We start from the raw sequence: 27348 nt of genomic DNA on the forward strand, positions 1-27348 counted from the left end.
CTATTTATCTACTTGCACTGTGTGCTTTTGAACTGCTAGGTTGGCAGGAGCTGGGACCGAACAACGGGAGCTCACCTCGTTGCAGGGATTCGAACCGCTAACCTTTCGTTTGGAAAGCCCAAGCGGCACAGTGGTTTAACCCACAGCACCACCCGCATCCCTAGATAGATAGATAGATAATCTGTTTTTGGATTCTGCATTAGTATTTGTGATTAGAATTTCAACTGGAGTTAAGGGCCTAGAGGCATATGCAATAACTTTTGGGTTCGTTAGAAAATGTGTAGATAATTCCAGATGTTGCCCAGCTTTACTTAATATTTGTTCCCTGGTCAAAGGTATACTATCTGTGTAAATGTCTCCCACCCTAAATAAATCCATTTTTCTCCATTGTTCTCATTAAAGAGCTGCTCCCTGCTTTGAAGTGCATTGTGGCAACGGAAGAGTCCTGGAAGTGGCCTAGTTTACACCTCCTTGTCCTCTGTCTCTTCCAAAGGCAGCACAATGGACTCAGAGGCACCATCGTTTGCACTGTCTCTTCTTAAAGGTGGAGTGGAAAGAGGAGCCAGGCAGCTTCCTCAGGTAGGGAAAGAGCAACGGGAGCAGGGAGGAGGGAAGAGGCACAGATGGGACCACCCAGCTTCCCTCTGTGTTGAGTGGGGATGATGGGGATCTAAGAGAAGCTCTGTTTTCTTCCTCTTCTTCTTCCAGGCCCTCTTGACCTTTGTGGAGGTGGCTGTGTTTTTCACGGAGGAGGAGTGGGCTTTGCTGGATCCTGGCCAAAGAGCTCTGCACAAGGAAGTCATGGAGGAGAATTATGAGATGGTGGCCTCTCTAGGTAAGGGCACATTTTTATGCCTCTTGGCTGCTAGACGTTGGAGGTGTGAATCTCCTGTTTGAGCCATTTATTCATGCTGTGTAGGAACAACATACCTTGTACGAATAGCCTGCTGGATCAGCCCAGTGGCCCATTTCATCCAGTATCCTGTTGCCTGTGGGAAGCCAGCAGGAGTTGAGCATAGAAGCATCTCTCCCTGCCTGTGGTTTCCAGAAACCGCTATTCTGCCTCCGACTGTGGAAGCAGAGCAGAGCCACCTTGGCTAGTGGCCGTTGGTGGACCTTTCCTCCTCAATGAATTTAGAGCATTAGCAATTTCCCATCTGACTTCTTTGTAAACAATCAGGCGGATGCCATGTGGACCTGGAGTTTTATCTGTTTTAATTTTGTCTATTTGACTGAGAACTTCATATCTCACCACCACTACCCATCTTAACATATCCAGCTAGGCCTCAAGGGAGAAAATTATTATTATTATTATTATTATTATTATTATTATTATTATTATTATTATTCCCCTCTCGCCTAACTGGTTTTCCCAGCCACTCTGGGCAGCTTCCAACACATATTAAAACATAATACAGAGGTGCCTTGATTTTCGAACGTAATCCGTTCCAGGAGTCCCTTCGACTCCCAAAACCATTCGAAAACCAAGGCACAGCTTCCAATTGGCTGCAGGAGCGTCCTGCACTCAAGCGGAAGCTGCGTCGGGACGTTTGGCTTCTGAAAAACGTTCACAAACTGGAACACTTACCATTTACCTGTGTAAAACATAAAGCATGAAAAGGCTTCCCCTTACAGGGCTACCTTCAGGTGTCTTCTAAAGGTTATAAGGGAAAATGCATTTTAAATTGCATTTTAACGTGTATTTTAAATTGGTTTTTTCCCCCCATTATGTTTTTACTGTAATTTTACTGGTGTTAGCCATTTATAATAATTATTATTATTATTACATATTTTGTTTTTTGTTTTTTTGCAAGAGAGGGGTGCCCTGGCCTCCTTGCCCTCCTGCAGAGCTCACATGTCTGCCTTACTTGGTGCTAAGAAGTTCATCAGCCGAGGCTCCCTCTGGCTGACGGAGTGCCCTTCTTGGCTGGCTAGTTCCGCATTTAAAGTCCTAGCTACTTCCTTCTAGCTATTGCCTTCTAGCTTACTTTCCATAAGACTCCTGAAAAAAGAGCTAACTAGTTACTTCTCTGTTTACTGGCATCGGAACACTTTTCAAAGTACCACTTACCCTGTAGTTCCTTACTTTACTTTAGTGTGGGTCTGTGGCAAATTGTTGTCAGGAGCCGGAATCAGGAGGAGATCAGCAATAAAACACCCAGTGTCAGTGAAGTTATCCCTTTATTCAAAGAACCCCAAACAGTGCAGGCCTAGTGGTCACGCTTCCCAGTAGATCTTGCCCCAATGAGGCAGGTGCGAGGGCTGATGTTCCCTACCTTCCCACTGCTCTCTAAGGCCCTCCCCCTGGTTCCTTCCCCAGCAGCCTAAGGCTCCTTTGCCTTGTCTCTCTTTGCTCCACCCTCTTCATTCCTCTGTGTGTTCTGGGAGATCAGTGGGGAGAGGAGCTGGTCAAAGCAGGAGGGAGAGCTTCCCTAGCTTCTTATTTAGCTTGTCTCTACTCTTCTTGATATCCGCCTCTGCTTCCGCCTCCAAGGCTGGACTGCTCTCTGCCACAGCCTCCTCCTGCTCACCAAACCCTCCTCAGATTCTGACACCTCCTCTTCCTCCCAGTCTGCTCCCTCTTTTCCTTCTGACAGCCCCTCATCATCCCACCACCAATCCCCTGGCTCTGAGCCTTCTTCCCCAGGGGGTTCCCTTGAGGGTTTCCCCCACTCCATGCCTCTCACTATTTCTCTGCATCCAGACAGTCCATGATGATTGTCAAGGCTCTCTCTGTTTAGGTGATTGATAGGGGTCCTTCTTTTACTCTTTAGATAAAGATTTTTGCAGATTTGCTGTCTGAAACAACATTCGTATATTCACACAAACACACCTTGTGACAGTGGGGACCATGCGGCCCCCTCCTACTCATTTTATGCATCTTTATAGGATCTGAATACATACAGTGGAACCTCGAGTTACGTTGCCTTTGGACTATGTAAACTTGGGTTTTGCACTGCAGGAAACCCGGAACTACTGGAATGGGTTATTTCTGGGTTTCGTCGCTCACGCATTTACAGAAGCACTAAACTGCACTGCGTGTGTGCACAGACGCAGCACTTTGAGTTGTGAAAGTTTTATGTTATGGACGGGCCTCCGGAACGGATCCCGTCCGTAACACGAGGTACCACTGTAATCCGAATCTATGACCTCAAAGGCAAGAGAATAGATTAATTTGAAATGGCCAGTTGTGCCCCAAAGTAGCTAATATTATCTCTTTCCTTGACAGAATCAGATCTCAATTCCTGTTGGGAAGAAAGACAAGGTCCATTTCTCCAGAATCCCAAAGAAGGGGAGATGTCAGCAGGTAGGTGCTTAGATGTGTCGTGGGGCCCTCCAGGAAGTGAGGGAGAAGGCGGATGCCAGCATGGTGTGGTGGTTAAGAGCGGTGGTTCGTAATCTGGTGAACCGGGTTCGCGTCTCCGCTCCTCCACATGCAGCTGCTGGGTGACCTTGGGCCAGTCACACTTCTCTGAAGTCTCTCAGCCTCACTCACCTCACAGAGTGTTTGTTGTGGGGGAGGAAGGGAAAGGAGAATGTTAGCCGCTTTGAGACTCCTTCGGGTAGTGATAAAGCAGGATATCAAGTCCAAACTCTTCTTCTTTATGTCCTGCTTCTGGGCTTTTTATCAGCATTCCTTTGGCCCCTGTGGGGCTCTTGGACTAAACAGGCCAGCGAGACAAATGTGGTTTTCAATGCCTTTCCATTGGGCCCTTGGGACTCTCTCCTCCCCAGGCCCTGACCCTTGTTGACCAGTGTAGCTTCACATCCTCCTCGAGTCCTTTTTCCTGGCTGGGTTGTTTCCTTGAAATGGGGCTTCTTCCTTGCCTGGATGGGAGGAGAGAGAAGGGTGTGTAGAAAATCTGCTCCTGTCCAGAGCTGACATTTGCATCCATTGATACACCCACGTTTGCCTCTGGCCTCACAGAGTGCGAGCATGTGGCTCTCAACCTGCAAAAAGTTGCTCACGCCTGAGAGAGACCATTGGTCTGATCCAGCAGCCCTTTTCTAAAGAGCAGAGTTGGCCTCTAGGCTGAGGTTTCCTTTCCACATTGCTAGTATATGCCCCAAATTAAAATAGCCTCCGCGGTGCCTCTGAGCTGAGGTCAGTGTACAGTGAGATCCTCTTCACAAGTGCCAGAGCGATTCTGCTGGGTTCACATGGCCCTGGGCTATCCCTCAGGAGGACAGTGAAGACTTTGCCTTTCCCTTATTTTGGGAAGGGATCCATGGATGTGGTAGTGCTAGGAGTGTTTGGGTATTTTGTATTCCGAATTAACTCCTTGAAACCATTTCCCAAACCAGACTTCATCACTTGGGAGTAAGGAGAAGATCCAGTTGGATGGGGCTCTGGGAAAGTGGAGAGATCAGCAGACACAGCTCAGCTTAGTGACAGCATGTGGAACAGGGAGGGACTTGTTGTCTTGAAACTGGCATATTCAGACGCTAACTTCGGATTCAGTTGGGTAGGAAGAGAAGGAGGGGGACATACTTGAAAACTGTAAGAAGAGTTTGGATTTGATATCCCGCCTTTCACTCCCTTTAAGGAGTCTCAAAGCGGCTAACATTCTCCTTTCCTTTTCTCCCCCACAACAAACACTCTGTGAGGTGAGTGGGGCTGAGAGACTTCAAAGAAGTGTGACTGGCCCAAGGTCACCCAGCAGCTGCATGTGGAGGAGCGGAGACGCGAACCCAGTTCCCCAGATTACGAGTCTATCGCTCTTAACCACTACACCACACTGGCTCTGAGAAAAATCAGAGAAGCAGAGAACTGGGCTTGATCTGTGTTTCTGCCTTGCAATTTGAACAATATTTTCTTTTTCTCCTTCCCTCAAATCAGGTAATTGGCTGAAGAGTGAGAATTGTGGTGAGCCATCCGTAGTGTCATTAGAAAACGTGGAGAGTGAAACAGCGGGCGAGATATTTGTAAATCAACAATCACCCCCAAAGCATGTAGAAAACACGTTGAAAAATGGGGAAAGCACACCTTCCACTACTCAGGACATTGCTGTTCATGTACCCTTGAATTCACAGGAGGAATGCACAGGAAGCAGCAATGTGGAGTGTGAACAGAGGTTCAGTCATAGTGGAAGGCTTAGTTTACATCAGAGAACCCAAACAAGGGATAAAGCGTTTCAATGCATTGAGTGTGGAAAGAGCCTCAGTAGTGCTGGTAACCTTGTCAAGCATAAAAAAATCCATGCGGGGGAGAGACCCTTTAAATGCATGGAGTGTGGAAAGAGCTTCAGCCAGAGTGGAAACCTTATGGCACATCAAAGAATCCACACTGGGGAGAAACCATATAAATGTATGCTGTGTGGAAGGAGTTTCAGTCTCAATCACCATCTTACTTTACATCTAAGAACCCACACTGGGGAGAGACCTTACAAATGTATGGAGTGTGGAAAGAGCTATTGCCAGAGTGGACACCTTGCTGCACATAAAATAATGCACACGTGGGCAAAACAGTTTAAATGCATGGAGTGCGACAAGAGTTTTCTCAGAAAATTTGACCTTACTGTGCATCACAGAACCCACACAGGAGTGAAACCTTACAAATGTATGGAGTGTGGAAAGAGCTTTTGCCAGAGTGGACACCTTGCTGCACATGAAAGAATGCACACATGGGCAGAACAGTTTAAATGCATGGTGTGCGGCAAGGGTTTTGTCAGAAAATTTGACCTTACTGTGCACCAGAGAACCCACACAGGAGTGAAACCTTACAAATGTATGGAGTGTGGAAAGAGTTTTTCCCAGAGAGGACACCTTGCTTCACATCGAAGAATCCATACAGGGGAGAAACCCTTTAAATGTTTGGAGTGTGGAAAGAGCTTTCACAGGAACTGTGACCTTACTGCACATCGGAGAACCCACACAGGAGTGAAACCTTACAAATGTATGGAGTGTGGAAAGAGCTTTAGCCAGAGTGGAAACCTTAATGCACATCAAAGAACCCACACAGAAAAACCCACCCTTTAAATGTTTGGAGTGTGGAAACAGCTTTAGTCACAATTACCACCTTACTTTACATAAAAGAACCGACACCAAGGAGAAACCGTATCAATGTACAGCGTGTGGAGAAAGCTTTGGAGGGAGTAATGGCCTGACTGTGCATCTGGGAACCCACGCCGTGGGTAAACCCTCTATAAGTGAATGTGAAAAAAGGTGCAGTAGGAGCAGCAAATGTATTTCATGTAAGGGAATTATTTGCTGTTTCGTTTCCCCCTTAAACTGAGGGTTAATTGGATGCTGCTGGAGCTCCTTGGCCTGTGGTGGGAGCTCCAAGTTTGAATCCAAAGGAAGTCAGATTGGGTAGGAGAGGCAGGCAGTTTGATGCTCACCACCCAGCCAAGGCACGTGGCCCCAATCCACAGGTCGTTCGCCTCCATCAAATTCTTTCGGTCTAGTGACGTGACCTGATTGGAGTGATTTGCCTAAAATCTTTTGTGTGTTGATGCCCGAAAAATTTGGGGCTCATTTTAGACCAAGTCCCTTAACCTGAGTTCCTTCGCTGGGTTCCCCCGTCAGAGTGAAAAGTAAAATGGAAGGCAACCAAAATCTGAAGCAAATTGGACCATTAAGCCTTTGATTGTTTATTTGTCGTGACAAATATTCTTCCCCCTGCATGACTCTGCGCTTAGGAGACTATGATGGGAGAGAGACTTCCCACAACGCAGGAGTGTCCGTGTGATTCTAGAAGTCTGTTACAAATAATAAATCATTTACGAACCCTTTTACGCCATGTTTCTTTCATCTATATACAATTTCCCTAGTAAAACGAGCTTAATCATTTGTTTCCGCTTTATATTGGAAGTATTATCTCTAACAAAATGCATTTCAATAGGGACAAATGTAAGGTTTTGCACAAATATAGGATGGGGGGGGGCATCTGGCTTTCTGGCAGTCCATGTGTAAAGGATCTAAGCGTCTTGATGGACCACAATTTTAACATGTATCAACATTGTGATGCAGCAGCAGAAAAAGAATGCTATTCTAGGCTGGATCAACAGATCAGGGGAGCCCACTTGGTTCCAGTGCACACAACATGACGTCATGATGTCACACACACACACACCACACCACACCCATACACACACACGGCCTTGGAACCGGACTTCCAGTAGCACCAGGTTCCAAGGTCTTGCAAGGCCTCAGACAGCATCTCCGAGGTTTGACGAGACCAAGGGTGTGTTGACCTTGAAACACAATGAGCTCATTCCAGCAGCATCTCTGTCCCCAGGGAAAACTTGGAACCTTTCCAGGCACACTAGAATATTTTTGTTAGCTTCTACGGCTTCTGCACCTCAGAAACGCCATTATACCTTACAGATATATCACCCAGACCATCATTTAGTGTGGGAACCTTGGATTTATATAGTGAATATATGAGACTGAAACTGCCCTGCTCCAGCTGATCTCTCCATGATCTCCCGTGGGTTAGAGACGGAGGGGACGCGTCTCTATCCAGGACTCTTTCGCTTCCCTTAACCCTTCCGTGGACTCCCTCGCTCCGTCTCTACCATTTATAAGGCAACCCTACTTGGGGGCGGGGGCGCTGTGGTCACCCCCCCCTTGACAGGCATTGCATTTCAATTCCCGCAAAGGTGGCCAAAGGGGTGCGGAGCAGTTGAGCGTCTCTTGGCTGTCCCGGACCAGTAACAATTTGTGTGTGTTCAAGGGAGACGGTGCAATGCAAACCCTGCAGGTGTTGAGTACCCACTTTGCAGCCGGATTGCATGGATCAGGGCCCCCGTCGATGGGTCCTAGGAAAGGAGAGTTTGGGGGAGAGCGTCTCTAATCATCCCCCCGCACCCGCCAATTACCTCTTCCCTAACACGCCGCATCTTTACCTCTTTTGTTCTCTCCTGGCCCTGCGCCTCCCCTGCTTCCTATTCCGATTTCATTTCATGTAATAAACATCCAACGCGTTTTCGAAAGGGGGTGGGGGTGGGACTCTCGCAATTTCAGTCGCAGAGCAGCCCCTGCCTGTGTAAGGAGGGGAACCGGAGGTGACGTCTCGAGAAAAGTGACAATTTTGCCATTTCCTTAGCTGAGCACACACAAACACGCGCCAAGGGTCGGATCCACAAGAAGGCGGTTTTCTCCTTAATGGGACCAGAGGTGAGACACGCACCCCGATCCTGTACATGCCCCAAGTCAGGCTTTCGCCTTATGCACTTTCACCTGCAAACAAATTTCATGGCTTCTGTCTGAGAAAATGCACATCAAACTACAAAGCTAGGACACACGACCAATGCAAGCTGCTGCGATTAAAAAGGTAAAGGGACCCCTGACCATTAGGTCCAGTCGTGGCCGACTCTGGGGTTGCGGTGCTCATCTCGCTTTATTGGGAGCTGACGTACAGCTTCCGGGTCATGGGGCCAGCATGACTAAGCCGCTTCTGGAGAACCAGAGCAGCACACGGAAACGCCATTTACCTTCCCACCGGAGTGGTACCTATTTATCTACTTGCACTTTGTGCTTTCAAACTGCTAGGTAGGCAGGAGCAGGAACTGAGCAACGGGAACTCACCCCGTTGCGGGGATTCGAACCGCTGACCTTCTGATCGGCAAGTCCTGGGCTCTGTGGTTTAACCCACAGCGCCACCCGCGTCCCACATGACTTGTGAATAGGCTATGCTTAATCCAGGTATAGAGCTACAAGCACTCTGCTTTATTTTGGAATCTGTTCAACCTGGAGTGGTGGTGTTTTTTTGGGGAGGGGCTTTTTTTGGCCTCCTACCTTTTATTCTAAATAAAGCTTCACAATCCTGAACAGCTCTTCAGTTTGTCCTGTCAATGAAACTCTTTTGAGTACCGACATTTAGTCTGCTCACAAGCACATCAAATATCAACGTAAAGGTTGTCTAGATCAAAACAGCTGGATGTATAGCCTTCATCTTAGAACTATTGCTCTTAGGGTGTTTGCATAATTTGTATTGTTAAAACGGAAAGGAGTTCAACCATCACAAGAAGTGTTGAAACTTTGGGAGGTTGGACAGTTATAATGGAATGGTCTTGGTGGTGGGGTACACATTTTTATTCCTATTAACGTATGATCATTTGTTAATTTAAGAAAGAACTATTGCTTTTTGACCTATATTGCCTTTTCACCTATAGAGGTTTCCCTAGAAATCAGATTTCCTTTGATCTAAAAGAAATTTCCCTCGGGGAAATTGTAAAGATAAGCAATCGTTTTGGATTCATATTATAAAGGTCTCCTCTTCAGAGATGGGCCATAGGTATTGCCAAACAGGGTCTTCTCTTGCTGAGAGATTCAGGTTTGCATTGAGCTTACAGATGAGCTGAGATTTAAGAAGGGCATGAATAAGAGACGGATTTGTAGCTGGTTGGCTCACTGAAGCCTAAGAGCGTCAGGGAAAACAACTTTCCTCTTTGGCAGTGGATTGGTCTCTCTCAGGTGGTGGACTCTCCTTGATGGGAGATTTTCAAGAAGAAATTGGGTGGTCACCTGTCTGGGATTCTTTGGCTGCCATCCAACAGAGGAAGGCGCTGCTCTGAAGACCCTAACAGGGGTCAGCAAACTTTTTCAGCAGGGGGCCGGTCCACTGTCCCTCAGACCTTTTGGGGGGCCAGACTATATTTTGGGGAAAAAATATATGAATGAATTCCTATGCCCCACAAATAACCCAGAGATGCATTTTAAATAAAAAGACACATTCTACTCATGTAAAAACATGCTGATTCCTGGACCATAAGCGGGCCGGATTTAGAAGGTGATTGGGCTGGATCCGGCCCCCAGGCCCTAGTTGCCTATTAGGGTCTTTAGAGCAGTGCCTTCCTGTGTTCAGATGGGAACCGGAGGTGACGCCATAATAAAAAAGTATTTTGCGCCATTTTAAAAAGCATCAAAAGGCCAGTGCCTCTCCAGGGAGGCAGCAGGGGACACGAAATCAGTGGGAGTCCTGGAAAAGAACCAAGCAGAACAGCTGGAAGAAAGAGGCATTGGCAAAACCAGCTTAAGGATCGGGATTGCAATTTATGTGGGGAGAACTTCTCCACTCTTCACCTAGTCAAGAATGAGGCAGGTGTTGTAACATCAGTGATTTCATAGAATCACGGTCCCTGCTACCCACGTGCGTCTGCGCAGTAATAATGGGAACTTCCACGCAAATCCTCGAGACTCCTCTGGAAAAATAGAACCATTTGCACAGCTCTACAGTGGGGAACAGACTGTTTAGTTTAGATTAGGAAACCTTTCTGGGCACGATGCTGCCTCATCCCTTTTCACAAACGACTAGTCCTGCAAGCATAGAAACATTGCTTACTTGCAGGGAACCTGTGTCCTTCAATGCAGCATCAAATGTAGGTACACTTCCATCTTAGAGGGAAAAGTTATCCTAAAGAGACTCTCTGTGTGTCTCCTAGCCTTGCAACCTGAGGAAGAGGAGAGAAGGGAGGAGAAAGGGATCACAGCCAATCAGAGCCAGCCTACGATTTCAGGAAGCCCTGTGGTTCTTGGCCCCTTAATTGCTGGTAATACAGGAACAGCTTCATTTTCCAGCATCATTCCACAAACAATACGGAATACGTTAAAATAGCAATAATAAGTAGCAGTAGTAGTAGTTGTTGCTGCTGCTCTTGTTGTTGACAACTCTTTAATAGCAGAAACAAGGTCTGGTCCTGGGAACCAGGGCTAAGCGGCACAGCAACTCTTCCGGGTAGGTCTTGTTGTGTATTGAGTCAAAGGATTTTATATCTGTATTATTGTTGTCTGTATTTGCATTAGGGTAAAGTAACTGCCTTTTGGTTCCAGAGGGTACAGCTACTATTGGTTCATTTAAGCTGCTGTATTTGGATCCTCTGTCTTATTGGTTTCCTCCAAAAGGCAGGACTGTGATTGCCTGATATTGTTCCCTCCAAAATGTATCCTTTCTAGCTAGTTCCCTGTCCCTATAAATGTAGCTCTCCCCTCCTCAGTTCTCAGTCTTGTTTGCTATAATAAAGAAGTGTTACTACAGAACTGTCTCCAGCATATTATGTCAAGAGAGCTGAAATCACAAACCCCACGTCACAACAGGTCTTGCCCCTATGAGGCTGTTGCTGAGGCTGCAGATCTACTGAGAACTAAGCCCTGCAGAGTTTGTGGGGGGCGCAGACTGATCAGGGTCCGCGGTAGAGACCCTTAGGAAGGAACAAAACGGGGGAGGTGAAGTAGGGAAGAGGAGACGCTTTTGCAGTAAATTGTGATAAATCCTCAGCACCAGCTCCAAACATAAGAAGCTGCCTTATTGTGAGCCAGACCCCCTGGACACCGTGTGGGACACCGACTGGCTGCAATGTCTCTCCGGGGATTCAGAGGGATGGAGTCTGTTTCAGGAGTCTGCAGGTTGGACCTGGGACCTTCTGCGTGCAAGAAGATGCTCTGCCCCTGAGCTGCAACCCCTTCCTTTATTTTAAATAATATTTTTATTGATTTTCACAGTAACCAACACCACAAAGAGTAAATATCAAAGTAGAAAATTTAACAGCAACAAAAAAACCCTCTTTACATATTCAGTATCAAATCCAAGTGTGGGGTTACTTGAACCCCCTGGCTTGCCTCCACTCCTGGTTCCATTGTTACCCTTATTAATTTATGCATGTCCATATTACCTTGTTTCTCTATTTGCTTCCAATTTTATACACCTTCGTAACATTACAAGTGTTTCTAAAACCGTGCTAATGTATTTAATTGATTTGGTTGGCATGCATATTTATTCATGAAATTGGTCTATAATTTTTTACCTCCTGCAAGTCTGTCCTTTGCTTTGGAATTCAAGTGATGAGGGCCTTTTTCCAAGTATTTGGTAATCTGTCCTGCATTTAGTATTTCATTCATCACATTTTGTAATGGTTGAATTAAATAATTTTGCAATTTTTATTATAATTTTTATTATAGATAATATAGCCCATTTGGGCCAGGTGACTTTCCCACCAACTGCCAAACTACTTGGCCTTATCTACACTTATATACCTCAAGTAAATTATATAATAATAGAAAGAAATGGATATGTGAGAAGACAGAATGACTCAAAAGGAGTCTGAATATCAGCCTTTTACCTAGACTGTTTGGTATAAATCAAAGTAAATCAGCTGAAGACTTTCAGTTCCAATTAATTCAGAAGAATATGAAGAATATGAATAGGAAAAAACCAAACACTTAGTCCCATTTGTTAATTTCCAGTGTCCAACAGAGATAAATTTTGATAGTTCAATGAACTTCCATATAAATCCAAAATGTTCTTGCCGGAATGAAGTTATAATCCACTTGTATAAATTGTTAATGACTTCCCATATTGTTAGTAAAGACAGTTGTTGTTGCTTAGTCATTTAGTCGTGTCCGACTCTTCGTGACCCCATGGACCAGAGCACACCAGGCACTCCTGTCTTCCGCTGCCTCCCGTAGTTTGGTCAAACTCATGTTTGTAGCTTCGAGAACACTGTCCAACCATCTTGTCCTCTGTCATCCCCTTCTCCTTGTGCCCTCCATCTTTCCCAACATCAGGGTCTTTTCCAGGGAGTCTTCTCTTTTCATGAGATGACCAAAGTACTGGAGCTTCAGCTTCAGGATCTGTCCTTCCAGTGAGCACTCAGGGCTACCAATGTATCATTGGTATTTAAAGTAAAGGTAAAAAAAAGCAGAGACATCACCTTGCCAAAAAAGGTCTGTATAGTTAAAGCCATGGTTTTCCCAGTAGTGATGTATGGAAGTGAGAGCTGGACCATAAAGAAGGCTGATCGCCGAAGAATTGATGCTTTTGAATTATGGTGCTCTATGGAGGAGACTCTTGAGAGTCCCATGGACTGCAAGAAGATCAAGCCTATCCATTCTTAAGGAAATCAGCCCTGAGTGCTCACTGGAAGGACAGATCATGAAGCTGAGGCTCCAATACTTTGGCCACCTCATGAGAAGAGAACACTCCCTGGAAAAGACCCTGATGTTAGGAAAGATGGAGGGCACAAGGAGAAGGGGACGACAGAGGACGAGATGGTTGGACAGTGTTCTCGAAGCCACAAACATGAGTCTGACCAAACTGCGGGAGGCAGTGGAAGACAGGAGTGCCTGGCGTGCTCTGGTCCATGGGGTCACAAAGTCGGACACGACTAAACGACTAAACAACAACAACAAAGGGACCCCTGACCATTAGGTCCAGTCATGACCGACTCTGGGGTTGCAGTGCTCATCTCGTTTTATTGGCTGAGGGAGCTGGCGTACAGCTTCCGGGTCATGTGGCGAACCAGAGCAGTGCATGGAAACGCCATTTACGTTCCCACCGCAGCAGTACCTATTTATCTACTTGCACTTTGACATGCTTTCGAACTGCTAGGTTGGCAGGAGCAGGGACCAAGCAACGGGAGCTCACCCCGTCACAGGGATTCAAACTGCCAACCCTCTGACCGGCAGGTCCTAGGTTCAGTAAATCAGCAAAAATATATAAAACAGGGTCCAATATGTGTTGGAAATGTAAGAAAAAAGAAGGCACTTTTTATCATATGTGGTGGACATGTAAGGTAGTAAAAGAATTTTGGGAAATGATATATAATGAATCGAAAAAATGTTTAAACAACTTTTTCTAAAACCCCTGAAGCCTTTGTTTTAGGAATTCTAGGTGCCAAAATTTCAAAGCAACAAAAAAGACTATGTAAGTGAACACAGCTGCATGAATGTTATTGGCCCAGAGATGGAAAGAAAATAAAGTCCCGACCAGAGAAGAATGGCAGATGAAGTTGATGGGATTATGCCGAAATGGCAAAAATGACCAGAAGAATTAGAAATCAGGAACAGTAAACTTTAATAAGGAATGGGGAAAATTTACAAACTATACTAAAAACCATTGTAAAAAGCTCTGAACGTGTCCAGAGGAGGACAACCAAAATGGTCAAAGGCCTGGAAACGATGCCTTATGAGGAACGGCTAAGGGAGCTGGGCATGTTTAGCCTGGAGAAGAGGAGGTTAAGGGGTGATATGATAGCCATGTTCAAATATATAAAAGGATGTCACATAGAGGAGGGAGAAAGGTTGTTTTCTGCTGCTCCAGAGAAGCGGACACGGAGCAATGGATCCAAACTACAAGAAAGAAGATTCCATCTAAACATTAGGAAGAACTTCCTGACAGTAAGAGCTGTTCGACAGTGGAATTTGCTGCCAAGGAGTGTGGTGGAGTCTCCTTCTTTGGAGGTCTTTAAGCAGAGGCTTGACAACCATATGTCAGGAGTGCTCTGATGGTGTTTCCTGCTTGGCAGGGGGTTGGACTCGATGGCCCTTGTGGTCTCTTCCAACTCTATGATTCTATGATTCTAAGCTAAAATTGTTTCTAGGATTGGAATAAACTTGTAGTTTCATGGTGCACTTTGGGCATAATAGACATGTAAAAGATTTGGATTATTATAAAAGATGCAGGAGGAAATGATTTACAATAGGACCAACAAAGGGGAGGAGGGAAGATATCTGATATTAAATTTATCTTATGAAAAACCACACACACACACAGACACACTTTCTGCACCGTACAATATATTGGTTTTTCCATTGTGTGAGTTTGTTGATGTATTCTAAGGATATCATTGCAACTATAGGCCTTTTTACACTCAATACATTGGAATGGTCTTCACCTTGTATGAGTCTGTTGATGCGATGTAAGCTTATCTTTACGACTGAAGGTCTTTCCACACTCCATACATTTAAATGGTTTCTCCCCTGTGTGAGTTCGTTGGTGTAATCTAAGCTTATTGCTTCTTCCGAAGGTCTTTCCACATTCTATACATTTATATGGTTTTTCTCCTGTGTGGATTCGATGGTGAATATTAAGTGCTGAACCCATACTGAAAGTCTTTCCACACTCCATACATTTATATGATTTTTCTCCTATATGAATTCGTTTATGTTTTCCAAGGCCTCTCTTTTCATGGAAACACTTTCCACACTCCATGCATTTATATGGTCTTTCCCCCATGTGTGTTCGTTGATGTAACTTAAGGTATGCATTCTGGGTATAACTGTTTCCACACACCATACATTTAAACGGCTTTTCTCCTGTGTGAGTCTGTTGATGTCTTCTTAAATTTTGCCTATCAGTGAAGCTCTTTCCACACTGTATACATTCAAATGGTTTTTCTCCTGTGTGAATTCGTTGGTGTCTTCTAAGGTTATTACTCAGACCAAAGCTCTTTCCACACTCTATACATTTAAATGGCTTTTCCCCTGTGTGAGTTACTTGATGACTTTGAAGGGTACTGTTTTGAATGAAGCTCTTTCCACACTCCATACATTTATATGGCCTTCCCCCTCTGTGAGTTACCACATGTATTCTGAGGTATCCCCTATTAGCGAAGTTCTTTCCACACGCCATACATTTAAATGGCTTTTCTCCTGTGTGAGTTTGTCGGTGTCTTTGAAGGGCACCCTTTCGCCTGAAGCTGTTTCCACACTCCAAACACTGATAGGGTTTCTCCCCTGTGTGAGTTCGTTGATGACTTTGAAGGGCACCCTTTTGCCTGAAGCTGTTTCCACACTCCAAACATTGATAGGGTTTCTCCCCTGTGTGAGTTCGTTGATGACTTTGAAGGGCACCCTTTTGCCTGAAGCTGTCTCCACACTCCAAGCATTGATAGGGTTTCTCCCCTGTGTGAGTTCGTTGATGACTTTGAAGGGTACACTTTTTACTGAAGCTGTTTCCACACTCCAAACATTTATAGGGTTTCTCCCCTGTGTGAGTTCGTTGATGACTTCGAAGGGTACCTGTTTGCCTGAAGCTGTTTCCACACTCCAGACATTTATAGGGTTTCTCCCCTGTGTGAGTTCGTTGATGTACCTTTAGGTTTCTACTATCATTGAAGCTCCTTCCACACTCCATGCATTTAAATGGTTTTCCCCCTTTGTGAGTTCGTTTGTGAATTCTAAGCTTTTCTCTATGACTGAAGCTCTTTCCACTCTCCATACATTCATATCGTTTCCCCCTTTGTGAGTTTGTAGATGATTTCTAAGCTTTCCAGTATCCATAAAGCTCCTTGCACATTCCAACAGTTTCGTTGTTATTACCGGTGAAATTACAGGTGGTCCTGCAGAGTTCTGTCCGTCATCTCCACCTGCTTCAGAGCGAGGAGAAAGAAATTCCTATTAGGGTTTCAAGGATAAGGAGGAAGGAAGTTAACATACACAAAGCTCAGTCAGCACTTTCTCTTACTGAAACTTCTTCTAGATTCTCCCTTATCAGCTTTACCTTACAATCTAAACTGGTAAATTACATGCCATTATTATCTGTTGATGCTGATGGAGTATATCTCGTTACTAATTTGCTGCATCCCCTTCATGGATCACTGCCTTGCCATGGCGAAGGGGCTTGAATAACTCAGCTATGAGCTATGCCGTGCAGCGCCACCCAAGATGGACAGGTCATAGTGGAGAGTTTTGACCCAACGTGATCCACCTGGAGCAGGAACTGGCAAGCCACTCTAGTATCCTTGCCAAGAAAACTCCATGGACAAAGACAACAGGCATATAAAAGTTATGACGCTGGAAGATGAGTCCCTCAGGTCGGAAGGCGTCCAACATGCTACTGAGGAAGAGCGGAGGACAAGTATAAGTAGATTCAGAGCTGATGAAGCGGCTGGGCCAAAGCCAAAAGGTCGCTCAGTTGCGGATATGCCTGGAAGCGAAAGGAAAGTCCAATGCTGTAAAGAAAAAGATTGCATAGGAACCTGGAATGTAAGAACCTGGAATGTAAGAACCATGAACCTTGGTAAGTTGGATCACTGTGCATCAGTGAACTAAAATGAACGGGAATGGGCAAATTCAGTTCGGATGACTATCATTATCTACTACTGTGAGCAAGAATCCCGTAAAAGAAATGGAGTGGCCCTCATAGTCAACAAAAGAGTGGCGAGAGCTGTACTGGGATGCAATCTCAAAAATGATAGAATGATCTCGATACGAATCCAAGGCAGACCTTTTAACATCACAGTAATCCAAGTTTATGCACCAACTACTGGTGCTGAAGAAACTGAAATTGACCAATTCTATGAAGACTTACAACACCTTCTAGAAATGACACCAAAGAAGGATGTCCTTCTCATTATAGGGGATTGGAATGCTAAAGTATGGAATCAAGAGATAAAAGGAACAACCGGCAAGTTTGGCCTTGGAGTTCAAAACGAAGCAGGGCAAAGGCTAATAGAGTTCTGTCAAGAGAACAAGCTGGTCATCACAAACACTCTTTTCCAACAACACAAGAGACGACTCTACACATGGACATCACCAGATGGGTAGCATCAAAATCAGATTGATTATATTCTCTGCAGCCAAAGATGGAGAAGCTCTATACAGTCAGCAAAAACAAGACCTGGAGCTGTCTGTGGCTCAGATCATCAGCTTCTTATAGCAAAATTCAAGCTTAAACTGAAGAAAGTAGGAAAAACCACTGGGCTGGTAAGATACAATCTAAGTCAAATCCCTTATGAATACACGGTGGAAGTGAGGAACAGATTTAAGGATTTAGATTTGCTGGACAGAGTGCCTGAAGAACTATGGGTGGAGGCTCGCAACATTATACAGGAGGCAGCAACGAAAACCATCCCAATGAAAAAGAAATGCAAGAAAGCAAAGTGGCTGTTCAACGAGGCCTTACAAATAGCGGGGGAGAGAAGGCAAGCAAAATGCGAGGGAGATAGTGAAAGATACAGGAAATTGAATGCAGATTTCCAAAAAATAGCAAGGAGAGACAAGAAGGCCTTCTTAAACAAGCAATGCAAAGAAGTAGAGGAAAACAACAGAATGGGAAGAACCAGAGATCTGTTCAAGAAAATTGGAGATATGAAAGGAACATTTCGTACAAAGATTACCATAATAAAGGACAAAAGTGGTAAGGACCTAACAGAAGCAGAAGACATCAAGAAGAGGTGGCAAGAATACACAGAGGAATTATACCAGAAGGATATGGATGGCTCGTACACCCCAGGTAGTGTGGTTGCTGACCTTGAGCTAGACATCCTGGAGAGCGAAGTCAAATGGGCCTTAGAAAGCACTGCAAATAACAAGGCCAGTGGAAGTGATGGTATTCCAGCTGAACTATTTAAAATTTTAAAAGATGATGCCATTAAGGTGCTACACTCAATATGCCAGCAAGTTTGGAAAACTCAGCAGTGGCCAGAGGATTGGAGAAGATCCGTCTACATCCCAATCCCAAAGAAGGGCAGTGCCAAAGAATGCTCCAACTACCGCACAATTGCACTCATTTCACACGCTAGCAAGGTTATGCTTAAAATTCTACAAGGCAGGCTTAAGCAGTATGTGGACCGAGAACTCCCAGAAGTGCAAGCTGGATTTAGAAGAGGCAGAGGAACCAGAGACCAAATTGCAAACATGCACTGGATTATGGAGAAAGCTAGAGAGTTCCAGAAAGACATCTACTTCTGCTTCATTGACTATGCAAAAGCCTTTGACTGTGTCGACCACAGCAAATTATGGCAAGTTCTTAAAGAAATGGGAGTGCCTGATCACCTCATCTGTCTCCTGAGAAATCTCTATGTGGGACAAGAAGCTACAGTTAGAACTGGAGATGGAACAACTGTTTGGTTCAAAATTGGGAATGGAGTACGACAAGACTGTATATTGTCTCCCTGCTTATTTAACTTATATGCAGAATTCATCATGCGAAAGGCTGGGCTGGATGAATCCCAAGCCGGAATTAAGATAGCTGGAAGAAATATCAACAATCTCAGATATGCAGATGACACAACCTTGATGGCAGAAAGTGAGGAGTAATTAAAGAACCTTTTAATGAGGGTGAAAGAGGAGAGCGCAAAATATGGTCTGAAGCTCAACATCAAAAAAACGAAGATCATGGCCACTGGGCCCATCATCTCCTGGCAAATAGAAGGGGAAGAAATGGAGGCAGTGAGAGATTTTACTTTCTTGGGCTCTATGATCACTGCAGATGGTGACAGCAGCCACAAAATTAAAAGACACCTGCTTCTTCGGAGAAAAGCAATGACAAACCCAGACAACATCTTAAAAAGCAGAGATATCACCTTGCCAACACAGGTCCGTATAGTTAAAGCCATGGTTTTCCCAGTAGTGATGTATGGAAGTGAGAGCTGGACCATTAAGAAGGCTGATCGCCGAAGAATTGATGCTTTTGAATTCTGGTGCTGGAGGAGACTCTTGAGAGTCCCATGGACTGCAAGAAGATCAATCGCATCCATTCTTAAGGAAATCAGCCCTGAGTGCTCACTGGAAGGACAGATCCTGAAGCTGAGGCTCCTAGACTTTGGCCACCTCATGAGAAGAGGAGACTCCCTGGAAAAGGCCCTGATGTTGGGAAAGATTGAGGGCACAAGGAGAAGGGGACAACAGATGACGAGATGGTTGGACAGTGTTCTCGAAGCTACCAGCATGAGTTTGACCAAACTGCGGGAGGCAGTGGAAGACAGGAGTGCCTGGCATGCTCTGGTCCATGGGGTCACGAAGAGTCAGACACGACTAAACGACTAAACAACAACAACAACAACAAACCACTTTGCAGTTTTCTTTTTAAAAAAATATTAAATAAATAAAAAATGAATATAAATAAAACAACAGAAGCCAAAGCACAATCCATCCTGTAGATTTAAGTATCTGTCCACAGTTGCCTACTTGTTATCGGAGGCCCAGAATCCACATTCCATTGTAAGAAAATATGAAATAAAGTCAAACCATTTTTGCTGGCAACTCCCCGAAAAAACCACCAGTGTGTGTGTGGGGGGGATTGACAAGAAATTTGCCACACTGGGTACCACCCGGCATTCCTACGCTTCTGTATATAAATTAAATAACTGAATATAATAACTTTCTGGGGAAAAACAATAATGGTAGAAATGCTTGAACTATACATTATAAATAGTGACTGGATTTTTCACCATCAGTGAATCATGCTGTACAAAAAACTTGCAAAACCTGAATTCCACTTTCTTCTTCCTGTTAGGAACCTCCTGCCTTTTCTCTCCTCTCCCACTTTTCCTATTGCCAGGGAGGTTCCCCACTTCCAACATCCATCCATCCATCCATGCATGTCCTCTTCTCCCCTCCCCTCGAACTCACCAGATCTCTCTGAGGGTCCTGGGAGAAAACACCCAGAGGTTGTGGGGAGGGATGCAGGAGACAGCCGGACCAGGTCAACCGTCCACCTTCCTCCTTCCATCCTTGATAGGATTGCAGGATCTGCCTCTTGAATCCTTCCTGAGGCACTCAGAAGCCTAAAGAAGAAGTGGATTCCTGGGAGATAGAAGCAAATGGAGACTCAGAGCCCCTGGAGGGATTTCCCTTTCAGAGGGGAAGCCCCCTCCCCATCTGTGCTTCTCCCACCCACAGCTTCCATGGCAGAAGAGGGGTACCTTCCTCCTGAACCCCACCTTGCAAGGAAAGTGGAGCCATGTCTGAAAGAGGATCTTCTTCACAACTGTATTAAAAACTTTCCTTTCCGGACCACCTTTTCTCCCTGTCATCCTCTGGCGTTGCAGGCTCCTTCCATTTTTCCTTCTGCTTCCCCCCTCAATTCCCCCCGCCCCCAGGTTACAGGAAGGGCCTGCAGCTCAGGGCCAGAGCATCTTCTTGCAGGCAGAATGTCCCAGGTTCAAGCCTCAAAGGTAGGTCTGAAACAGACTCCATCCCTCTGGAACCCCAGAGAACCACTACTACCAATCCGGGTCCTGACCCAGGGGGGGGGGGGGTTTGTCAGCGTCAGACCAAAGCTTCTCCTCTTCCCAGTTTTAAAGCCTTCCCTCCTTCACTTCTCCACAGACTCTGCCCCCCTTGAACTCCACAGTGGTTACTTCTCAGTAGAAAGGCAAAGCTGGGCTGAAGATTCCTCCAACCAGATCTGCAGCCTCTGCAACTGCCTCATAGGGGGAAAAGAAATACCCAGAAGAGATGTTGTGCCCATTAGACCTGGCTCCCCGGACCAGGCCTTGTTTCTGCTACTAAAGAGTTAACAACAACAACAACAACAACAACAACAACAATTTTAACTTCACGCATTTCGTGTCATTTTTTGCTGGCTGGCTCTCTGACAAATTCTATGATTCCATGAATCCAGCTTCTAGGGAGGGAAACGGGGGTGGGAACAGGGCTCCCCCCTCCCGCTTTATGGATGCCTCTTAAAGGAGGCTGCTGAGCAGGAAGGAAAGGTCAAGCCTCTCCGGCTTTTTCCCCACCAGCGCTGAAGACGCACACAGTTCCCCCCCCCCAAAACCGTGTCTCTGCCCCCTGCCAATGCTGTGCTTCCCTCCCCCAGGGATGCCTCCATTCCTCCCTCAGCCCCCCCCCAACTGAGTCTCCCCTGCGCCCTTGGCACGGCTCACCCCTCGCCCTGCGCTGCGCGCCCTGTCTCTCCAAAGCGCACCGTCCGGAGGGACTGCCCAAGGCGAGTAGGGGAGAGGGAAGTGATGGAAGGGGGTGGGTCTCTATCCAACGCTCTCTTTCTCTCGCTTCCTTTAACCCTTACATGGACTCCCAATGTCAGTCTCTCCGGCAAATGTGACTCACCGAAGGGGTGGGGGTGGGGAGCGGGCTATGCGGCGGCGACACTTCGGGTTCTTTTTGGAAAGCGCTCGCCCCTAGAGCTACGATCGCAGAGCCGCCCCTACCGGTGTTTGGATAGAAACAGGACGTGACGTCTCAAGAAAAACAAAGGTTTTTTGGGGTTTGTTTCATCAGAGCTGAACACACACACACATAAGCATACTCTCTCTCTCTCTCTCTCTCTCTCTCTCTCTCTCACACACACACACACACACACACACACAGACACACACACACAGAGCAACCATGCGCTGCAGCCTGAACCACAATAAGTGCTAGTGCACTAGTGGGACCACAGGCGAGATGTGCATCCCAATCCTATACAATTCTATCTGCAAATGCTCCAAGTAAGGCTTTAACTTTTTGAACTTTGACCTGGAAACAGATTTCATTGCGAGCATCTGGGTTCACTTCTCGTACAATGCTTTTCCTATTGCCAGGGAGTTTCTCCACTTCCAACATCCATCCATCCATCCATCCATGCATGTCCTCTTCTCCCCTCCCCTCGAACTCACCAGATCTCTCTGAGGGGCCTGGGAGAAAACACTCCGAGGTTGTGGGGAGGGATGCAGGAGACAGTCTGACCAGGTCAACCGTCCACCTTCCTCCTTCCATCTTGGATAGGATTGCAGGATCACACTCTTGAATCCTCCTTGAGGTGCTCAGAAGTGGAGTCTTGCTTGAAAGAGGATCTTCTTCATAATAGTATAAAAAACTTTCCTTTCCTTTCCTTTCCTTTCCTGTCCACCTTTTCTCCCTGTCATCCTCTGGCATTGTAGGATCCCTCCATTTCTCCTGCTTCCCACTCCAACCCCCCAGCCCCATAGAGGAAGGGGCTGTAGCTTAGACAGAGCAACTGTCTGCATGCAGACAGTCTGAGGTACATCAGCAGAGGGTCTGTCAATATAATGCAGCCTTGTTTGCTTGGAGCTGGTGTTGAAGAATTTATAACAATTTACTGCCAAAGGTTCTCCTCTTCCCAGTTTTGAAGTCTTCCCTCCTCCACCTCCCAGCCACCCCTTCCTTCCTTCCTTCCTTCCTTCCTTCCTTCCTTCCTTCCTTCCTTCCTTCCTAAATCTACCCTGCTATGGAGCCTGATCAGAGTCTGTGTCCCGCACCCCCCCACCGTTTTAATGTCAATCAACTTTTTTGGGGGGTGGGGTGGGCCTCTCAAATATTTTATTTGGGCAGGGGGCGATGGGACCTTGGCATCTAGGAGCTGGCTCCTATGTCTCTTCCCCCCCCTTCTCCCCGGGGAGTCTCCCCTGAATCCAGAAAGACTTCCAAGGAAGTCTTTTTGGGGTGTGGGGGGTGTCTCTTTGTGCTTTTCCTCCCAGTCCCTCCCCCCCCAAACCCCACACTGCATTTTTACCTATTTGCTCTTTCTGCCCACCCACTCCCCCTTGCTCGCTATTTTGGTTTCCTGCAATGTAAAGATCCGGGAGTGGGTGGGGGCTGTTGTCCACTGATGGCGACACTTTGGGTTCTTTTCCGAATGCAGAGGCCCCCCCCCCCCAGCTCCGATCGTAGAGCAGCTGAAGAATTTGGGTGTGTGTGTGGCGTTTTAAAAAGCATCAAGAGACCAGCGCCTCTTGGCACTGGAAGCAGAGGACATGAAATGAATGGAAGTCTCAGAAAAGCACCGACTTGAGCAGGGGTCAGCAAACTTTTTCAGCAGGGGGCCGGTCCACTGTCCCTCAAACCTTGTGGGGGGCCGGACTATATTTTGAAAAAAAGAAAAGACCGAATTCCTATGCCCCACAAATAACACAGAGATGCATTTTAAATAAAAGGGCACATTCTACTCATGTAAAAACACACTGATTCCCGGACTGTCCCTGGGCCAGATTTAGAAGGTGATTGGGCCCCGGGCCTTAGTTTACCTATTCATGGACTTGAGAGTCAGGATTGTACGGTAATTGATGAGGGGAGAACTAGCCCCCTTTTGACGTAGTCAAGAATGAGGCAGAGTGATTTCATAGAATCGCGGTCCCTGCTACCCATGTGTGTTCGCACAGTAATAACGGGAACTTCCATGCAAATCCTGGAGGCTTGGCTTTCACTTCAAGGCTCCCGCGGAAAAACAGAACAATTTGCACAGCTCCACAGTGGGCAATAAAGGGACGCGGGTGGCGCTGTGGGTTAAACCACAGAACCTAGGACTTTCGGATCAGAATGTTGGCGGTTCGAATCTCCACGACAGGGTGAGCTCCTGTTGCTTGGTCCCTGCTCCTGCCAACCTAGCAGTTCAAAAGCACGTCAAAGTGCAAGTAGATAAATAGGTACCGCTCTGGCTTGCCAGAAGTGGCTTAGTCATGCTGGCCACATGACCCGGAAGCTGTATGCCGGCTCCCTTGGCCAATAAAGTGAGATGAGTGCCGCAACCCCAGAGTCGGTCACGACTGGACCTAATGGTCAGGGGTCCCTTTACCTTTACAGTGGGCAATAAGACTGTTTAGTTTAGATTAGGAATCCTTTCTGGGTACCATCCTGGCTCTACCCTTTTCCAGACTTCCTGGAAGCATAGAAATGTTGTTTACTTGCAGGAAACCTGTGTCCTTCAATGCAGCATCAAATGCAGACAGAGGTACAATTGCATCTTAGAGGAATGTTGTTTACTTGCAGGAAACCTGTGTCCTTCAATGCAGCATCAAATGCAGACAGAGGTACAATTGCATCTTAGAGGGGAAATGTAGAAGTTATCCTGAAGAGGCTCTCTGTGTGTGTCCTAGCCTTGCAACCTGAGGAGTGGTGGGGAGGGAGGTAGGGAGAAAGGAGGAGAAAGGGTTGAGATGTACAGAGTCCCTCTCTGTGAAATCCCCAAGAGCCATTGCTGCCAGTCCGGGTAGGCAGCACTAATCCAGGCAGACTGATGGTGTTACTCTGAATAGTGCAGCATCCCACATTTGGAGCCCCCAGTCTCCCATGCAGAGGCGCTTCAGCTTCTCTTACACATGGGGCAGGAGCGGGGGGGGGGCAGGAATCCAGCTTCCAGGGAGCAAGGCCCTTTCCACCTGGCCTAGGGGGCAGAGCGTGTGTGATGGGGCTTCAAAGGAGATGGTGCATTGCAAACCCTGCAGGTATGGGCCCCCCACTTTGCCGCTGGATTGCATGGATCTGGGCCTCTCATGGTGGGTCCCAGGAATGGCGCTTTTGGAAAGCATGGGGTGACTTTACCCTTTTCTTCCTTGCCCCTCCCCTCCCTCACCCCCCCCCTTCTATCTCACTGCTGGCATCTGTCATGGCTGCTGTTATGTACTGAGTTGAATAGGATCCAAAATGCAGCAGTCTGATTGGTCCTAGAACACTTTGGATTCAGAATGCAGCAGCCTGATTGGTCCACAGGAGCCACCCAATCCAGCTCCAGGTGGAAGTGAATCCACGACCTGATTGGCCTACAGGTGAACCCTGGAATTAGCCAATCACGTGGGGCCCATTGTGTAAATAATGTATATAAAGCAGACATTCTGAGGGAACTTCCATTCCTCCTCATCACTGTGAGCTGAATAAAGAGCATGAAATCCACTCTCGACCCCAAGTATATTTCAGCTGCTTTAGTTGGGTTTCCTGCATTGCGGAACTCTATTAGTCTTTGATTCCATGAAGCTGACCAGTGGTCCCTGTACCTCTACGCTAACATACAGCGGCTCTCCAGGGTCTCTTCCATCCCTGCCATTGGGGTTTGAACCGTGGGACCTTCCTGCACCCAAGGCAGTTGCTCTAACCACTGAGCTGGAAGAACATCCCTCACAGGTGTTAAGTGCACCATTCCCCACACGTAAGGCCAACCAGGAGGACAGGAAAGTTGTAGAAGGAATGTTAATATTGTGTTTTAATTTGTTGGAAGCTGCCCAGAGCGGCTGGGGCACATGTTGGCATAGAAATAATAAATAATTCTTATTCCTATAATCTGATTTATGCTTTGTTTCCTTGTACACACATGCACACCATAGGTGCCAGCTCCCCCTGGGAGCCTGGGCACCCACAAAATTCCCCATGAAGGGGGTGGGCACCCACAAAATTTGGTGCCAGGGCCATGTGCGCTGCATGGCACCCACGGCCCCAGGCATTCATGGTTGCGGGGTCAAGTTGGCACTCCTGATGCACACAAACACACACACGGAACTTAGAAGGAGGAACAGAGGAAATGCTTGCATGCATTTGATAGGCTGCTGCTCGTATCTGTAGGTCTTTATGCAGAACTTGGATTTTAGGACTCTTCATGTGCCACCCTCATGCACCATGGTAGCTTTTACGTTTCACATGGCTCCAGAAAGAAACACTGAAAGAGCACTTTCACTACAGTGGTACCTTGGTTCTCAAATGCCTTGGTAATCAAATACCTTGGTTCCTAAATGCCAAAAACCCGGAAGTAAGTGTTCCGGTTTTTAAACGTTTTTCAGAAGCCGAACGTCTGATGCGGCTGTCGGCTATTGTTTCTGGGGCACCTGCACCTAACAGAAGCTGCACCTTGGTTTTTGAACATTTCAGAAGTCAAACGGACTTCCAGAACGGATTAAGTTCGAGAACCCAGGACCGCCTTTACCCCGGGGGTGCAAAGTGTGCAGGGCACCTAGGCTCCGAATTCTGGGGGGGGGGGTGTGCCAGGCGCCTGCCACTGAAGCTGACTAAGCTCTGCTTGGCACGGGCTGTGTTGGCGAAGGCGGCGGACGAGAGGACAGAGGAGCCCTTTCTCATAGGATGTCTGGATAACTTTATCCTTGACACTTCTAAGAGTTGAAGACAGTCACCTGGGAAAAAATTCTTTTCTACATACGGTGATTTAATAGCTTTATCCACTTCTGCTGGTTGCAATAACTCTAACATGGTTGCAAGCGCCTCCCTTATTTTCCCATCTGAAGCGGATATTTTTATTTTAAAGGGCATCCACCTGAAATTTATAGTCCTTTCTCTTCTTCAAGAGTCTTACTGGAATCTCTTGTAGGACAGAGGAGCAAGTGAGCAGAGGACAAGGTGGCCTTCGGCGTGCCTGAGGTGTCACCACGGTTTTGTGACATAAATGGTGTCAGAAGTGGGATCCGAGGATGAGTGATATATATGTGTTGAAGGACGAGTAAATAGAGTCACGGGGAGTGAATGCTGAGGGGATGCTCTCAGCCAGGTTTTGTAAAAAGGAGAATATTGCAGCAATCCCTTTTGGATCTGGTGTTATAAAATAGAGTCTCTCCTTCACTACATACCTCCCATGTGACCAATGTTAGCCAATCACATGAGAACTACTAGAGAACTCTCTAGAATTCAGTTACCAACCAATCAAATTTAAAACACATAGTAATGCATGCGAGTGTTTCTAGGTAGTTTTTGTCAGCTGCATATTCTATTATTCCACCCATTTTCGTCTCAAATCTTCCTTTATTTAATGTTATCTGCTGCTCATATGTTCATTCTTATTTGTAGGTTATATTGACTATTATACCCTCTAAGATACTCTTCAAAGCACTTCCACTCATCTCTCTTCCGTGACTCATCCTTATTTCTTAGTTTCGCAGTCATAGTTACTAATTTTGTGAATTATATCAGTTTATTCTGCCAAATTTCTTTCATGGGTATCTCTTTTTTCTTTCCAGTTGTGTATAAAAAGAGACTGAGTGTCTTTTTCGGGATATCATCACTTGTTATCCCTAATAGAAATGCCTCTTTGGGGAAATGCGATCTTAAGAATCTTTTTAAATTCTGTATGAATCATCTCTCAGCATTCCTTAGCATATTTACACAGCCACCACATATGGATGAGAGTTCCGTCTACCTCGTGGCACTTCCAGCATAGATTTG

The 27348-nt window shown here is 46.3% G+C and overlaps 2 protein-coding genes across 13 annotated transcripts in view; one reads left to right on the forward strand and one right to left on the reverse strand.

The window, feature by feature from the left end:
• The window catches only part of LOC310756674 (uncharacterized protein), a 130051-nt gene that overhangs the window by 1736 nt on the left and 100967 nt on the right, over nt 1–27348 (forward strand). For 4 of the 9 annotated variants that reach the window (XM_083601218.1, XM_083601211.1, XM_083601216.1 and 1 more), the window contains exon 2: nt 405–579. In XM_083601218.1, coding sequence (XP_083457344.1) covers nt 502–579 — 78 coding nt within the window. In that variant the 5' untranslated portion in view covers nt 405–501. Of the gene's footprint in view, nt 1–400; nt 580–708; nt 836–27348 lie in introns of all 9 variants that reach the window. The other 5 variants (XM_083601219.1, XM_083601212.1, XM_083601208.1 and 2 more) reach the window with 3 other exon arrangements.
• On the reverse strand, nt 14309–21628 carry LOC310756978 (uncharacterized protein). 4 transcript variants are annotated; one of them, XM_083602002.1, is made up of 3 exons: nt 21520–21628; nt 20077–20250; nt 14309–16088 (listed from the first exon to the last, which is right to left on the reverse strand). In XM_083602002.1, exon 3 carries the CDS (start codon nt 15938–15940, stop codon nt 14612–14614), a length of 1329 nt encoding a protein of 442 aa, XP_083458128.1. In that variant the 5' UTR covers nt 15941–16088; nt 20077–20250; nt 21520–21628; the 3' UTR covers nt 14309–14611. The 4 variants fall into 4 exon arrangements, with proteins under 4 accessions (XP_083458128.1, XP_083458127.1, XP_083458126.1 ...); XM_083602001.1 differs by lacking the exon at nt 21520–21628 and adding an exon at nt 21336–21424 and having other exon boundaries at nt 14309–16091; XM_083602000.1 differs by lacking the exon at nt 21520–21628 and having other exon boundaries at nt 14309–16091; nt 20077–20352.

The sequence above is a fragment of the Podarcis filfolensis genome, assembly GCF_964270895.1.
Source record: "Podarcis filfolensis genome assembly, chromosome: 2".
NCBI lineage: Eukaryota > Metazoa > Chordata > Lepidosauria > Squamata > Lacertidae > Podarcis > Podarcis filfolensis.